The sequence below is a fragment of the Carcharodon carcharias genome, assembly GCF_017639515.1.
Source record: "Carcharodon carcharias isolate sCarCar2 chromosome 27 unlocalized genomic scaffold, sCarCar2.pri SUPER_27_unloc_1, whole genome shotgun sequence".
Lineage (NCBI taxonomy): Eukaryota > Metazoa > Chordata > Chondrichthyes > Lamniformes > Lamnidae > Carcharodon > Carcharodon carcharias.
Window position 1 is genome coordinate 2,080,524 of NW_024470624.1, and position 15,805 is coordinate 2,096,328.

Below are 15,805 nucleotides of genomic sequence, written 5' to 3' on the forward strand. Positions count from 1 at the left end.
TACATCCTTTCTTAAATCAGGAAACCAATACTGTACAGGTGTGGTCTCACCATTGCCCTGTATAACTGAAGTGTAACCTTCCTACTTCTAACAATAACATTCTGTTAGCTTTCCTAATGACTTGGTGTACCTGAATAATTAGCTTTTGTGATTCATGCACAAGGACACCCAGATCCCTCTGCATCTCAGAGCTCTGCAATCTCCCACCATTTCAAGAATATGCTTCATTTTTATTCTTCCTGCCAAAATGGACAACTTTACATTTTCCCACATTACGCTCCATTTGCCAGATCTTTGCCCACTCACTTAACCTGTCTATAACCTTTAGTAGTCTCCTTTTGTCCTCTTCACAACTTACTTTCCTACCTGTCTTTGTGTCATCAGCAAATTTAGCAACCATACCTTAGGTCCCTTCATCCAATTCATTTATGTAAATTGTCAAAAAGGTTGAGGCCCCAGCACTGAACTCTGTGCACTCCATTCGTTATATCTTGCCAACCAGAAAATGACCCATTTATGCTTACTCTCTTTCCTGTTAGCTAGCCCATCTTCTAACCATGCAAATATGTTACCTCCTATAGAATGAGCCTTTGTTTTCCACAATAACCTTTGATGTGGCACCTCATCGAATACCTTCTGGAAATCTAAGTTAATGTTCTACCGGTTCCCCTTCATCATCAGCAGAAGTAACATTACTTCTTCAAAGAACTCCAATAAACTGGTTAAACATGATTTCCCTCTCACAAAACCATGTTGACTCTGTCTGATTACCCTGAATTTATCTACGTGTCCTGTTATAACATCTTTAATAGCTTCTCACATTGTCCCTCTGATAGATGTTAAGCTAATTGGCCTGCTTTCTGTCTCCCTTTTTGAATGAAGGAGTTACACTCACTATTTTCCAATCTAATGGAACCTTCCTGAATCTAGGAAATATTGGAAAACTTCAACCCACACATCAACTTTCTCACTAGCCACTTCTTTTTAGACCCTGGGTTCTTGTCAGCCCAAAGCATCAACAATTTGGTGATTGCAATTTTCCTGAGTCCTTCCCTCCCTTCCAATTGCTGTTTTACAGCTATTTCTGGGATGTTACTTGTAACCACTGTAGTGAAGACCGATGCAAAATACCAGTTCAATTCAGCTGCCTTCTCCTTATTTTCCATTACTAATTCCCCAGACTCACTTCCAAAAGACCAATGCTCACTTTATCTCTTTTCTTTTTTAAACATCAATTTCCAGTTAGCTTTCTCTCATACTCTAATTTTTCCGTGCTATTAATCTTTTAGTCATACTTTGTTTTTTTTTATATTCTTTCCAATCTTCTGACCTGCCAACCACCTTGTGCAATTACATGCTTTTTCTTTGAGTTCGATGCTATCTTTAACTTTTGTAGTTAACCACAGATGGCCGATCCTCCACTTCATTTTATTCTTTCTTGTTGGAATGTATTAATTCCTTTTGTTCTGAAATATCCCCTTAAATGTCTGCTACTCCATCTCTATTGGCCAATCCCATAACCTAAATCGTCAGTTCACTTTATCTCTGCTTTCGTGCCCTCATAATTGCCCTACTTTAGTTTAAAATACTAGTCTTGGACCCACTCTTCTCTCCCTCCAACTGAATGTAAAATTCAACCATATTATGTTCAATGCTATCAAGGGGTGTCTTCACTATGAGGTCATTAATTAATCTTATCTTGTTGCACAATGTTGGCATTTATTTCGAGAGGACTAGAATATAAAAGCAGGGATGTGCTGCTGAGGCTTTATAAGGCTCTGGTCAGACCACATTTGGAATATTGTGAGCAATTTTGGGCCCTGTATTTCAGGAATGATGTGCTGGCCCTGGAGAGGGTCCAGAGGAGGTTCAGGAGAATGATCCCAGGAATGAAAGGCTTAACATATGAGGAACATTTGAGGACTCTGGGTCTATACTCAAAGGAGTTTAGAAGGATGAGGAGGGATCTGATTGAAACTTACAGAATACTGAAAGGCCTGGATAGAGTGGACGTGGGGAAGATGTTCCATTAGTAGGAGAGACTAGGACCCGAGAGCACAGCCTCAGGGTAAAGGGAAGACCTTTTAGAACAGTGATGAGAAGAAACTTCTTTAGCCAGAGAGTGGTGAATCTTTGGAATTCGTTGCCACAGAAGGCTGTGGAGGCCAGGTCATTGAGTTATTTAAGACTGAGATAGATAGGTTCTTGATTGGTAAGGGGATCAAAGGTTACAGGGCGAAGGCGGGAGAATGGGGTTGAGAAACTTATCAGCCATGATTGAATGGCAGAGCAGACTTGATGGGCCAAATGGCCTAATTTCTGCTCATATGTCTTATGGTAATATAATACCAGGTCCAGTAGAGCCTGGTCTCTGTCTCCAGAACATGCTGTTCTAGAAAACCATCACAAAAATATTCGATGAACTCCCCATCAAGGCTACCTTAGTGTATCTGACTTTTTCAGTGTATATGTAGATAAAATTCCCCATAATTATTGCCATACCTTTCTGAAAAGCTCCCATGATTTTTCCCTTTATACCCTGTCCTACCATGTGGTTACTGTTAGGGGGCCTGTACACCACTCCCACAAGTGGCTTTATCATTTCTCATCTCTACCCAAACTGCTTCTACATCCTGGTTTCCTGAACTTAGGTCACCTCTCTCAATTGCGCTAATGCCATCATTAATTAACAGTGCCACCCCTTCACATTTTCCTAGCTTTCTGTCCTTCCTAAATGTTAAGCATGTTTCAATATTCAGTTAGTCTGTTCATCTCCAAAATCCCAGGAAGGTGTTAAAAATTTCAGATTTTGTAAATAGCTATACTTGAATTTTCACTTAAATTTCAAGATAGAATGAAGTTGGGAGACTAAATGGTAACTAATCAGCATGTCTACCCGGATACAAGGCTCATGTGATTCATATTGCCATGGAGATGGGTTTTAATAGGGGAAGGATCCATGGGAAGCCATTGTAGGATCAAGGTTGGAAAGTTCTTCTAAAAGCCAACCCTGAATTCCATAGACAGATCAGTCTGCCAGGATCCAAGAGAGAGAGAGAGCTGATAGAGGCGGCAAGTCTTGTTTCACCACGCGGGAATGTGGATGGGACATTGAGCTCACGTTGAAAAGACCGATTTCATTACGATTTGAGGAGAGACTGAAAGACTTGCCTTGCTTGAGTTAGAGGGATGACCCAGGAGAACCCTCACTGTGAAAGACAGTTCTGATGTTAAAGGTTGCTTGACTGGCAAAGGAAAAGAATGGAAGTAAACCCTCAGTAGCGATGAATCACTTTGGACAGGTTCCAGGAGAATTGAGTGTCTATTTCAAGGACAGAGTAAAATATGACCATAGAGTGGGATTTTTGATTATGTTCAAAGTAAAATGGTAAATTTCTGTTTGATAGTTTAAGGTACATGTTGTCAACAAAAATGCTGTTTCGTCAAAGTTGCTCCTAGATTGTTTGTTGCAGTAAAAGTCACAAAACTTGAAGTCTTGTCATGTGAACCTTTAATTTGTTCAATGGAAATTTGAATTTAATTTTAGAAGTTACCAGTCTTTACAGAGATCCTAAAATTTGGTTTAGAGCCACAAGTTTCAACTTCCCATTTGAGCATCCAGCACCTTTCTGTCTCTCTGTTGCTCATGTCAATGACAGCCAGGCGACGGAGCTGAGGGCTGAATTTAGTTGAGAATAACTGGGCCTGCGCCCCAGTTGGGAAACTGCCATGGGCGTCACACTGATAGAGAGACATGAAGGTGCTGGAGGACTTATTGGGAAATCGGCCTCCAGTGGGGTGCAGAGTGGGTGACTGGGGCTGATGATCTCCGGGGTTCAGTGACCGTCTGTCCAAAGTGGGAGTCACGGGAACAGGTTACAGAGCAGCTGAAGAGAAACCATTTGGGTCCAGAACATTGTGGACATCATTTTACTCTGTCTTTGATCCTCAAGTAATTCTTTTTTTTTTAAACCACGTCCTGTTCCATTAATAAACTTTTCGCAATAAAAATATTTGGTTGCTCTGGACATTTCATGATTAGATTTCTGCACTTTAGACAAAGTGGGTGAGAGGGGTTGGCAGGCTCTTTAACAGAAAGTGACTTCCTCCAAGATAATTGGCAAAAGAGCCAGAGGAGGAGATAATGTTTTATTTTTCTTTTGACACACAAAGTTAGAAAATGGGGTTCAGGGAGTCCATCGCGATTTACTAATTTATCCAAGTTCTTTGAGGGTGAGGAAGTAACAAGGAATGTGGATAAAGGGGAACCTGTGGATGTGGTTTACTTAGATTCCCAGAAGGCATTTCACAAGGTGCCACATCAAAGGTTACTACACAAAATAAGAACTAGTGGTGGACGGGGTAACAAATTAGCACGGGTAGAGGATTGATGAGCTAACTGGAAACAGAACGTAAGCATAAATGGGTCTTAGAAACATCAAAACATAGAGAGCAGGAGTAGGCCATTCGGCCCTTCGAGCCTGCTCCACCATTCATTATGATCATGGCTGATCATCCAACTCCTGCTTTCTCCCCACATCCTTTGATCCCTTTCACCCCAAGAGCTAAATTTAACTCCTTCTTGAAAACAATGTTTTGGCCTCAACTACTTTCTGTGGTAATGAATTCCACAGGCTCACCACTCTCTGGGTGAAGAAATATTTCCTCATCTCAGTCCTAAATGGTCTACCCCGTATCCTCAGACTGTGACCCCTGGTTCTGGACTCCCCCACCATCAGGAACATCCTTCCTGCATCTACCCTGTCTAGTCCTGTTTGAATTTTATAGGTTTCCATGAGATCCACCCTCATCCTTCTGAACTCCAGCGAATATAATCCTAACCGAATCAATCTCTCCTCATATGTCAGTCCCACCATCCCAGGAATCAGTCTGATAAGCCTTTGCTGCACTCCCTCTATAGCAAGAACATCCTTCCTCAGATAAGGAGACCAAAACTGCACACAATATTCCAGGTGTGGTCTCACCAAGGTCCTGTACAATTGCAGCAAGACATCCCTGTTCCTGTACTCGAATCCTCTGGCTATGAAGGCCAACATACCATTTGCCTTCTTTACCGCCTGCTGCACCTGTATGCTTACCTTTGGCGACTGGTGTACAAGAACACCCAAGTCACGTTGCACATTCCCCTCTCTCAATTTATAGCCATTCAGATAATAATCTGCCTTCCTGTTTTTGCCACCAAAATGGATAACCTCACATTTATCCACATTATACTGCATCTGCCGTGCATTTGCCCACTCACTCAGCTTGTCCAAATCACACTGAAACATCTCTGCATCCTCCTTACAGCTCATTCTCCCACCCAGCTTTGTGTCATCTGCAAATTTGGAGATATTACATTTAATTCCCTCATCTAAATCATTAATATATATCGTGAATAACTGGGGTCCCAGCATCTATCCTTGCAGTACCCCACTAGTCACTGCCTGCCATTCGGAAAAAGACCTGTTTATTCCTCCTCTTTGTTTCCTGTCTGCCAACCAGTTGTCTATCCATCTCAATACACTACCCGCATGTGCTTTAATTTTACACGCCAATCTCTTATGTGGGACTTTGTCGAAAGCCTTCTGAAAGTCCAAATAAACCACATCCATTGGGTCCCTCTCATCAACTCTACTGGTTATCCTCAAAAAATTCCAGTAGGTTTGTCAAGCATGATTTCCCTTTCATAAACCCATGCTGACTTTGCCCGATTCTGGCAGTTTTCCACGTGCTCAGCTATTAAGTCTTTTATAATGGACTCTAGAATTTTCCCCGCTACCGACATCAGGCAAACTGGTCTATAATTCCCTGCTTTCTCTCTACCTCCCTTTTGAAATAGTGGGGTTACATTAGCTACCCTCTAATCTGTAGGAACTGCTCCAAAGTCTATAGAATCTCGGAAGATGACCACCAATACATCCACTATTTCTAGGGCCACTTCCTTAAGTACTCTGGGATGTAGATTATCAGGCCCTGGGGATTTATCGGCCTTCAATCCCATCAATTTCCCTACTAATATTGATTTATTTCAGTTCCTCCCTCTCACGAAACCCTGGGTTCTCCAACTTTTCTGGTATGTTATTTGTGTCCTCCTTTGTGAAGGCAGAACCAAAGTATGTATTTAGTTGGTCAGCCAGTTCTTTGTTCCCCATTATAAATTCCCCTGTTTCTGATTGTAAGGGACTTACATTTGTCTTCAATCGTTTTCTCTTCACATACCTATAGAAACTTTTACAGTTTCAGTTTTTATGTTCCCCGCAAGCTTACTCTCATTCTCTATTTTCCCCTTCTTAATCAATCCTTGGTCATCTTTTGCTGAATTCTAAACTGCTCCCAATCCTCAGGTCTGTTTTTTTTTCTGGCCAATTTGTATGCTTCTTCCTTGGATCTAATTTCCCTTGTAAGCCATGGTTTGGTCACCTTTCCTATTTTACTTTTGCGCTAGACAGAAATAAACAATTGTTGCAGTTCACCCACGCGCTCTTTGAATGTTTGCCATTGCCTATTCACCATCACCCCTTTAAGTAGTTTCCCAATCCATCATAGCCAACTCATGTCCCATACCCACGTAGTTTCCTTTATTGAGATTCAGGACCCTATTCTCAGAATCAACTATGTCACTCTCCATCTTGATGAAGAATTCTATCATATTATGTTGCTCATCCCCAAGGATGATAGCACAACTAGATTGCCAATTATTCCTTTCTCATTACACAATACTCAGCTGAGGATGGCCTGTTCTCCAGTTGGTTCCTCAACATATTGGTCCAGAAAACCATCCCATATACACTCCAAGAATTCCTCCTCTACGGTATTGTTACCAATTTGATTTGCCCAATCTATATGCATATTAAAGTCACCCATAATTACAGATGTTCCTTTATTGCATGCGTCTCTAATTTCCTGTTTAATGTCATTCCCAACATCATCACTACAGTCGAGATATAACCCCCACTAATGTTTTTTGCCCCACAGTGTTACTCAGCTCTACCCATACAGATTCCACATCGTCGGAACTAATATCTATCCTCACTATTGCGTTAATTTCCTCTTTAACCAGGAATGCAACTCCACAACCTTTTCCTTTTTGTCTGTCCTTCAAAAATATTGAATACTCCTGGATGTTCAATTCCCACCTCTGGTCACCCTGCAGCCATGTCTCCATAATCCCGACTATATCATACCTGTTTACATCTATTTGCGTGCTTAATTCATCCACTTTATTGCAAATGCTCCTCACCTTAAGGCACAAAGCCTTAAGGCTTGTCTTTTTAACATTACTTGTCCCGTTCCCACTATTTTTCACTGAGGTCCTGTTTTGATTCTTGCCTTTGATTTCTCTGCTTATCACTTTTCTTATTCCCTTTTCTGTCTTTTGTTCTTGTCCTTGATTCCCCCTCCTCTGACTCCTTGCATAGGTTCCCACCCCCCTGCCATTTTAGTTGAAACCCTCTCCAACCACTCTAGCAAACATTCCCCCTTGGACATCAGTCCCAGTCCTGCCCAGGGATAACCCAGCCGGTTTGTACTGGTCCCACATTGCCCAGAACCGGTCCCAATGTCCCAGGGATCTGAAACACCATCACTTTAGCATTGTATTCATCCGATATATCCTGCTATTTCTACTTTGACTGGCATGTGGCACTGGTAGTAATCCTGAGATCACTACCTTTGAGGTCCTACTTTTCAACTTACTTCCTAACTCCCTATATTCCGCTTTTAGGACCTCATCCCTTTCATTTTCGGGTTGGTAAGATGTGACAAGTGGATTGCCACAGGAGATTAGTGCTGGGCCCTCAACCATTTACAATCTATATCAACGACTTGGATGAAGGGATCAAATGTATGGTGGCTAAATTTGCTGATGACATACATATGTAAGAAAATAATTTGTGAAGAGGATTTAAGGAGTCTGCAAAGGGATATAGATGGTTAAGTGAGCGGGCAAAAATATGGCAGATGGAGCATAATGTGGGAAAATGTGAACTTGTCCACTTTGGCAGGAAGGATAAAAAAAAGCCCAAATTATTAAAATGTAGAGAAATTGCAGCACTCTGAGGTACAGAGGGATCTGGGTGTCCTGGTACATGAACCACAAGAAGTTAGTCTGCAGGTGCAGCAAGTGATTAGGAAGGTAAATGACATGTTGTTGTTAATGGCAAGGGGAATGGAATCAAAAAGTAGGGATGTTTTCCTGCAGCCGTACAGGGCCTTGGTGAGACCACATCTGGAATACTGTGTACACTTTTGGTCTCCTTATTTAAGGAGTGGCATAATTGCATTTGAAGCAGTTCAGAGAAGGTTCACTCACCTGATTCCTGGAATGAGGGGGTTATTCTCTGAGGAAAGGTTGGACAGGTTAGGCCTGTATCCATTGGAGTTAAGAAGAATGAGAGGTGATCTTATTGCAACATATAAGATCCTGAGGAGACTTGGACAGGATGAATGTTGAAAGGATGTTTCCCCTTGTCAGAGAGAATAGACAGAGGGGACACAGTTTAAAAATAAGGGAGTCTCCCATTTAGGACAGAGATGAGGAGAATTTTTTTCTCTGAGGGGGTTGTGGGTCTGTGGAACTCCCTTCCCCAGAGAGTAGTGGAGGCCGGGTCACTGAATAGTTTTAAGGGTGAGTTTGATGGATTCTTCATTGACAAGGGAATGAAAGGGTTTCAAGGGTGGGAAGGAAAGTGGATTGAGACCACAATCAGATCAGCCATGATCTTATTGAATGGTGGAGCAGACTCGAGGGACTGAATGGCCTACTCCTGCTCCGAATTTGTTTGTACTATCCCTTTCTCCCAAACTCTGAAATGATTCACAGTGATAACCCTTATTGGTGACAGCGGTTAGATTTTATTCAGTATAAATAAGACCTGACACATGCTCATGTCTGAGCAGTAGTATCAAAGTGCAGCAGCATTACCATTACACTCTGGGTAGAAGCACCATCTCCAAGTAAATGCTCCCTGGTCTGCCCCAGATGCCATGGCACCAGTCAATGCAATATGTAAAATCTCTACAAATCTCTGCTCGGGGAATCCCTTTTGATACTTTTTTACATCACAAAATCTATGGTGACGGATTTAACCCAATCATTGCCGAGCTAACATTTGAACGGACCAATTACAAAACCTGTCATTGAACCACCTGTACCCACCCAAGCCATGTCAAACTCTCAAACAATTGGCTTCCCACGCTCCGTCCCTGGTACAGGGAGTCAGCATTCCCATGCTAAGCAGTGAAAACATGGTGGCCTTGACACCCAGGTGTCGTCTAGAATTCAAGGCACTCTTGTTTTCTCTGTCCTCTGGGAGCTGTTCATCTCCCTGTTCCCACATAGCAAGTCGTCTATTCTCAGCTCTGCCAGATTTCTGCTGAAGTTTGGCCCCTTTTACACCTTTCAGATCAATAAAACAATTAGAGAATGAAGACCCGAGTGTGGTTTTCTTCAAAAGAAGTTCATAGGCAAAGGATACAAATTTCTCCAAGATATAGTGATCAACTTATTCATTTCATCTCCAATTTCTTGCCTTTCACTAGAATGTAGGTAGAAACCAGATTGTTACATTCCAATGAACTACACCCAAGGTGAGTTATTCCAATTCCTTTACTGTCCAGTACAATATTTTCCTAATATCTTCAAAACAGAAATCAAACATTCCCATTTGATTTCAGAGATTAACATAATTTGTTATTTATTGTAGATGTCAGGCTGGGGTCGGTTTCCTTCGAGCACAGGAGGTTGAGGGGAGATTTGATGGAGATGTACAAGATTATGACAGGTTTAGAATAGGTGGACAAAGAAAAGTTGTTCCCATCAGCTGATGATACAAAGACAAGGGGGACACAGATTTAAGGTTTTGTGTAAGAGATGCAGAGGGAATGAGGAAGAAATGTTTTATGCAGCGAGTGGTAATGAGCTGGAACTCATTGCCTGTGTGGGTGGTGCAAGCGGAGATGATGAATGATTTCAAAAGGAAATTGGGTGGAGACTTGAGGGAAATAAACTTTCAGGGATATGGGGATAGCATGGGACAGTGGGACTAGTTTGCTCTACAGAGAGCTGGCATGGACTCAATGGGCTGAACGGCCTCCTTCCCTGCCCCAATGACTCTCTGATCTAAAGAGAACAATTTCAGTTGCTCCAACCAACTGAAGTCCCTCATCCCTGGTGCCATTCTCGTAAATCTCCTCTGCATCCACTCGAAGAATTTCACATCTTGAAGTGTGGGGCCCAGATATAGGGTTCCATTCTAGAGGGATAGAATTGAAAAGCAGGGAGGTTATGTTCTCTTCCGCTGTGAATGGTGTGCTGTTTTCTCAGGCTGTGTAACTGGTGAAAGCTCTTTCCACAGTCATTGCACTGGAAACAGTCTCACTTGGGTGCGTGTGTCTCGTGCTTTTCTAGTCACCCTGATGTTTAGAACCTTCTGACCTAGGCAGAACACAGAAACATTTCTCCTCCTGGATTCAAAGGCCGATGATATTCAGGTCCTAGTGAATCGTGTGACTGTGTTACATGTTGAAGTTTGATTTGAGATTTCTGTCTGCAAAACTTCCCCTTCTAATATCCTGTAAAAGGAATTTACAAAGTCATCGCTGTCAGTAAGGATAGAAATTCAGAACAGACAATTCTAGTTTCTTGGGAACATTCCTTCCTCTCCATCCCAAACATTTAGCCCCCAGAATGAGAAAAGAAATGGAAAAGTGGAAACATTGATTTACTACAGATGTTGGACACAGGAGGAAGTTTTAGTCTGAAGCTCATCGTCCAACTTCCGCTTTGTGATGTCCACAATGGAACCCTGCCTGAATCAGCCAATAGGAATCAGTCTGCTTCGCGGTGACGTCCTCGGGTTCCAGTCTGCAGGCCAGGCGCGCGGACAGGGGAGCCACGCCCCCATCCAATGCGCCTGCTCCCCCTCCCCGAGCCAAGGTTTCCAGTTTCTTTTCTCCCCTGTTCTGTTGAAGGGTCATACGGACTGGAAAGTTAACTGTGCTCCTCTCCGTAGATGCTGCCAAACCTGCTGAGTTTTTCCAGGTATTTTTTTTATTAAGGTTTCCAGCCAACCGGCTGACGGCTCCGGCCAGAGCTAGAAGCCGCTCGGAGAACTCGGGAGGGGAAGATGCGCATGTGCGGTGGAGGACCCACCCCCTTCCCTTCTTGCTGAGGGACTGACCAATGGGAAGTCTTGGAGGACCGGAAGGACTCTGATCCTCCAGCCAATCGGAGCGCGGGCTTTGTGAGAATGAAGATTGAGTTTCACACAGACTAAAACTTCCTCCTGTGTCCAACATCTGTGAGTAAAACACTTTCTTTTCTCCCCCTTTCCATCTCTTTTCTCATTCTGGGGGCAAATTGTTGACTTGCAGGAACTGAAGGGAAAGGAAGTGAATCCAGGGAGGGTGCAGACTCTGGAAAGGTTGGCCCAGGTCTCTCTCTCTTAAAGACATTGACATCCTTTGCTCCCTCAGCTTGACACATTTATTTGTCTGGCTAAAAGGATGGTCTCTTTCCTAATGTTCACAATTAAAGGGGTGGTTTCCCAGGAAATGGCTAACATTTAAGGGCACAGTAAATTAACATAGGACAGAGATATGTCCAGTGTTGTTATGTGGTACATATTAGATATCTTATTTATGGTTCTGTAATGAAGGATATTTATTATTATTTCTAGTCTTGTCATATAGGACTGTGCTTACATTATTCATCTCCAGCCATGCAGTCATTCTAGCACAGAAGGAATCCATTCAGCAACTCGATTACTCTCTGTCGAGCAATCCCATTAGTCCCATTCCTGTTCTATATCCCCGTGACCTTGCAATTTTATTTCCTTCATGTGCCCATTCAATTTCCTTTTGAAATCATCGAACATCTCCAATTTCACCATCCTCTTAGGCAGCCAGATCGTTTTCATGGCTACTCACTACCTTAATAAAGTTCTTACTGACATTGTTCATGAATCTCTGTCCAAGTAAGACAGCACTGTGTGTTAAACACATTTTTAGACCAGAATCTATATGAATATGTATGTATTCAGTCCACTGCCTGATTTTCAGGTCTTCACATCCTGGACAGGAAGTGGTGAGCATGGATCTGTTTATCAGCATGAATCAGCACCTTCAGGAGAATTTGGAGGGTACAGCAGAATGAGAAAGGAGAGAGTGTGTGTGGGATGGAGATTTACACCTTTTGGAGAACGAGAGAGAAAAAAGTGTTCCACAGAAACTAGAATTGTCTGATCTGCATTTCTATCCTGTACTGACAGTGATGACTTTTGTTAACATTTTTTTTGCAGAATATTAGAAGAGGAAGATTTGTAGATAGAAAACCAAACATCACACCAAGATTGGGACATGAGTGTCAACGGCCTTTGAATCTGGAGAGAGACATGTTTGTTCTGCCTGCATCAAATGATTATGAACAACAGTGTGACTGGAAAAGCACCGAGAGAGTGTTCCAGTGCATTGACTCTGGTAAAAGCTTCAACCAGTGACACAGCCTGAGAAAACATTGCACCATTCACAACAGGGTTCTGTGAACTATATGAGGGCGAGGCTTCAACTGATCACCAAACCTGGAGAGTCACAAGGACACCAACATCATGGAGAAACCATGGAAATGTGGGGACTGTGGGAACGGATTCAAATCCCCATCTGCGCTGGAGATTCATCGACGCAGTCACACTGGAGAGAAGCCATTTATCTGCTCAACATGTGGGAAAGGATTCAGTAATTCATCCACGTTGCATGCACACCAGCGAGTTCACACTGGGGAGAGGCCATTCACCTGCTCTGAATGTGGGAAGAGATTCACTCGGCAATCCCACCTGCAGACACACCAGCAAGTTCACACTGGGGAAAGGCCGTTCACCTGCTCTGTGTGTGGGAAAGGGTTCATTCATTCAGGCAACCTGCAGACACACCAGCGAGTTCATACTGGAGAGAGGCCATTTACCTGCTGCACGTGTGGGAAGGGATTCAGTGATTCATCCACCTTGCACAGACACGAGCCAGTTCACACTGGAGAGAGGCCGTACACCTGCTCTGAGTGTGGGAAGGGATTCGCTCGGCAATCCCACCTGCAGACACACCAGCGAGTTCACAACGGGGAGAGGCCCTTCACCTGCTCTCAGTGTGGGAAGAGATTCAGTCATTCAGGCAACCTGCTGAAACATGAGCGAGTTCACACTGGGGAGAAGCCGTTCACCTGCAGTCAGTGTGGGAAGGGATTCACTTGGTTATGCAGCCTGCAGACACACCAGCGAGTTCACAGTGGGGAGAGGCCATTCAGCTGCTCTTTGTGTGGGAAGGAATTCAGTGAATTATCCACCCTGGGGAAGCACCAGCGAGTTCACACCGGTGAGAGACCGTTCACCTGCAATGAGTGTGGGAAGGGATTCACTTGGTTATCCAGCTTGCTCAGACACCAGCGAATTCACAAATGATTACAGGGGTTGGGTTCTGCTGTTATTGTTGCTGTTAATTACATCCAGGACTGACCCATGTTTATTCTGACACTTGGTGAAGCGGGAGGGACAGAGGGCTTCTTCCTGTTGTTGTCTGACAGGTGGTTTCAAAGAAAATTGAACAGAATTTTGACAATGTGAGGGAAATCGTATTCATGGAAGAATTTAAAAACCACATTTCATGAGCTTTCAGGGCATATCTGCAGATCCCGTAAGGTTTTTAATATAAAGGAAGCTGCTGTTTTAGCTGAAGGCTATGATTTAACTCACAGACACCTGGCTGGCAGCAAACCACACGTTGGAAAGGTGGGTCGTATGAGAATGAACAGAACTTGTGGTAAGGACAATAGGAATGAAAAAAGAGATTCTCCCCAGGGTGGTAAAAAAAATCTAGTGTAGAGCATATTACTGAGTCAGAAAGACCAACATGTTTTCACTGTCATAGAGTTGGACATTTAAATACAGCTTATTGGAAATTAAAAACTAAACCAGTAGCATTGTTGAAAGTGGCTGGTGTTTCTCCAGAGAATGTTGTACCAGAGAGGGAAGCTTGTGAGAAATCAATACCTTCTAATGTATTTACCATGGGTGTAGAGACATAAGGGATTATGAAGGATTTCTATTTGAAGGGGAAGTCACTCCCAGAAAGAGCCTGAAAGATTGTTATCCTGTGAGATACTGGTTTAGCTCAGTGCTAAATATTTAGACTTTTCTTCAAAAAGCTCACTGAATAAAAATGTATTGGTACGGGGTATTGATGGGGAGTGTGTGACTATCCCATTGTGTAGAATGAATTTAAACTATGCTTTAGTAAAAGGCTCTGTTATTGTTGATGTTGCTTCTAAATTACTGATTACAGATGTAGATTTTATATTGGGGAATGATTTAGCAGGTGATATTGTTTTTCCACTTTCTGGGACTGTGATCACAGTTCAGAAGATGTTCCTGTGAGTAAAAAGCCCTCACCTATTAGTGACCCAGTTCAGCAACAAACTGATACAAGTAAAGATATTGATGTATCCACTTTAGGACTGGACAGTGCAGAGTCAGGCAAAGTGCCTGAAGCATTTCAAGATAAAAGTCCACCACAGAAGGGACTAAGTCCTCAAAGTCACCCTGAAAGGTTAATGACCCCTAACACTGAATTACATGTAGCTGCCAGTGCTGGGGCAGAACAAGATATAGGAGCAGCAGGAGTTCAGGCAAATGGACAGTTCACAAAAAGAAACATTTAAAACCCCAAAATGATTGGAATGAAGGAGTTTGTGAGCGACGTGGAAGATTCAAAAAGCTTGAATAAAGATGAAAGTCCAGAATGAAAAAGCTGTCGACATTGCTGGAAAGGAATGAAATAAAACTGGGTCTGAATGGGCACACCTTTAATAAACCTTTGGGATGTTCCCAGGAACAGAAGTGAATGAACCTTCAAGATATCATTGAGTATAAGGGAACTCATGGGGAGAAGTTAAAAAGTAGAAAGGGGTTCATTGCATAAACTATAGTGTTAAGTTCACAGTGCTGGTTTTTATTATTGTTTTATTTTATATCTACAGTAAAGTTTGTTTTTGTTTAAAAATGTGGAATCTTGTGACAATTCTTTCAGTTAATCACTGGGTGTCCGAATTTCTGTTTAAAGGTTAACTGTCCAAACTGGGATCGTAACAATACGCACAAGCAATATTTCAAAATAAATCAAAGAGGAAAAAATATTATTTTCCTTCTTTTGGGCAAAGCATTATTACATTGTAAGACATCCCTCTTTAAGGATCCCCAACAATTTCTTAGTTTGAGCACTTCTTTTCATGAAACAAACTGATAATTGATGACGAGAACTGGAACTAACTAAAGTCCCTTCTAAAGCAGGAGGGCTATTGCCCAGCACAGAGGCTAATTTGGGATTTCTCCCATAGACCAATTGATAGGGACTATACCCTCCAACCATCTGAAGTGAATTCTTTACATGAATCGTCCATGTCAGTGCAGTTGTCAACTTGGTTGATCAGTTAAGATTTTCTGCAGCATTTCATCGATCACCATGTGATTCCTTTCACAGAGTCCATTGCTGAAAGGACTTTCAGCTGTGGTGTTCATGACCATAACGTTCATGTTTTCACACACGTCTCTAAACTCATCATTAGCAAATTTCCCCTCCATTATCAGTCAGAAACTTAGTTGGTGACCCAGGTCCAGTCCCTATCCATTTCTCCATGACTTGGTCTATAATCTCCCTTTTGTCCTTGCCATGTATTATTGGAGAAAGACTAAATCGGGTTACCATGTCTATAAAGTGTAGAATGAAAATATTTCTGTCTTTGTCCCATCTCTTTAGATCC

General features: G+C 42.5%; 2 protein-coding genes across 2 annotated transcripts in view; both read left to right on the plus strand.

The window, feature by feature from the left end:
* LOC121273703 (zinc finger protein 229-like) overlaps positions 1-15,805 on the plus strand; it is a 1,112,939-nt gene that overhangs the window by 794,393 nt on the left and 302,741 nt on the right. The window lies entirely within an intron of this gene.
* LOC121273705 (zinc finger protein 239-like) lies at positions 11,235-15,174 on the plus strand. The gene is made up of 2 exons (XM_041180866.1): positions 11,235-11,303; positions 12,303-15,174. Exon 2 carries the CDS (start codon positions 12,609-12,611, stop codon positions 13,449-13,451), a length of 843 nt encoding a protein of 280 aa, XP_041036800.1. The 5' UTR covers positions 11,235-11,303; positions 12,303-12,608; the 3' UTR covers positions 13,452-15,174.

Excerpts from the sequence above, each read along its gene's own strand:
- LOC121273705 (XM_041180866.1), top strand. The coding sequence starts at position 12,609 with ATGGAGAAACCATGGAAATGTGGGGACTGTGGGAACGGATTCAAATCC.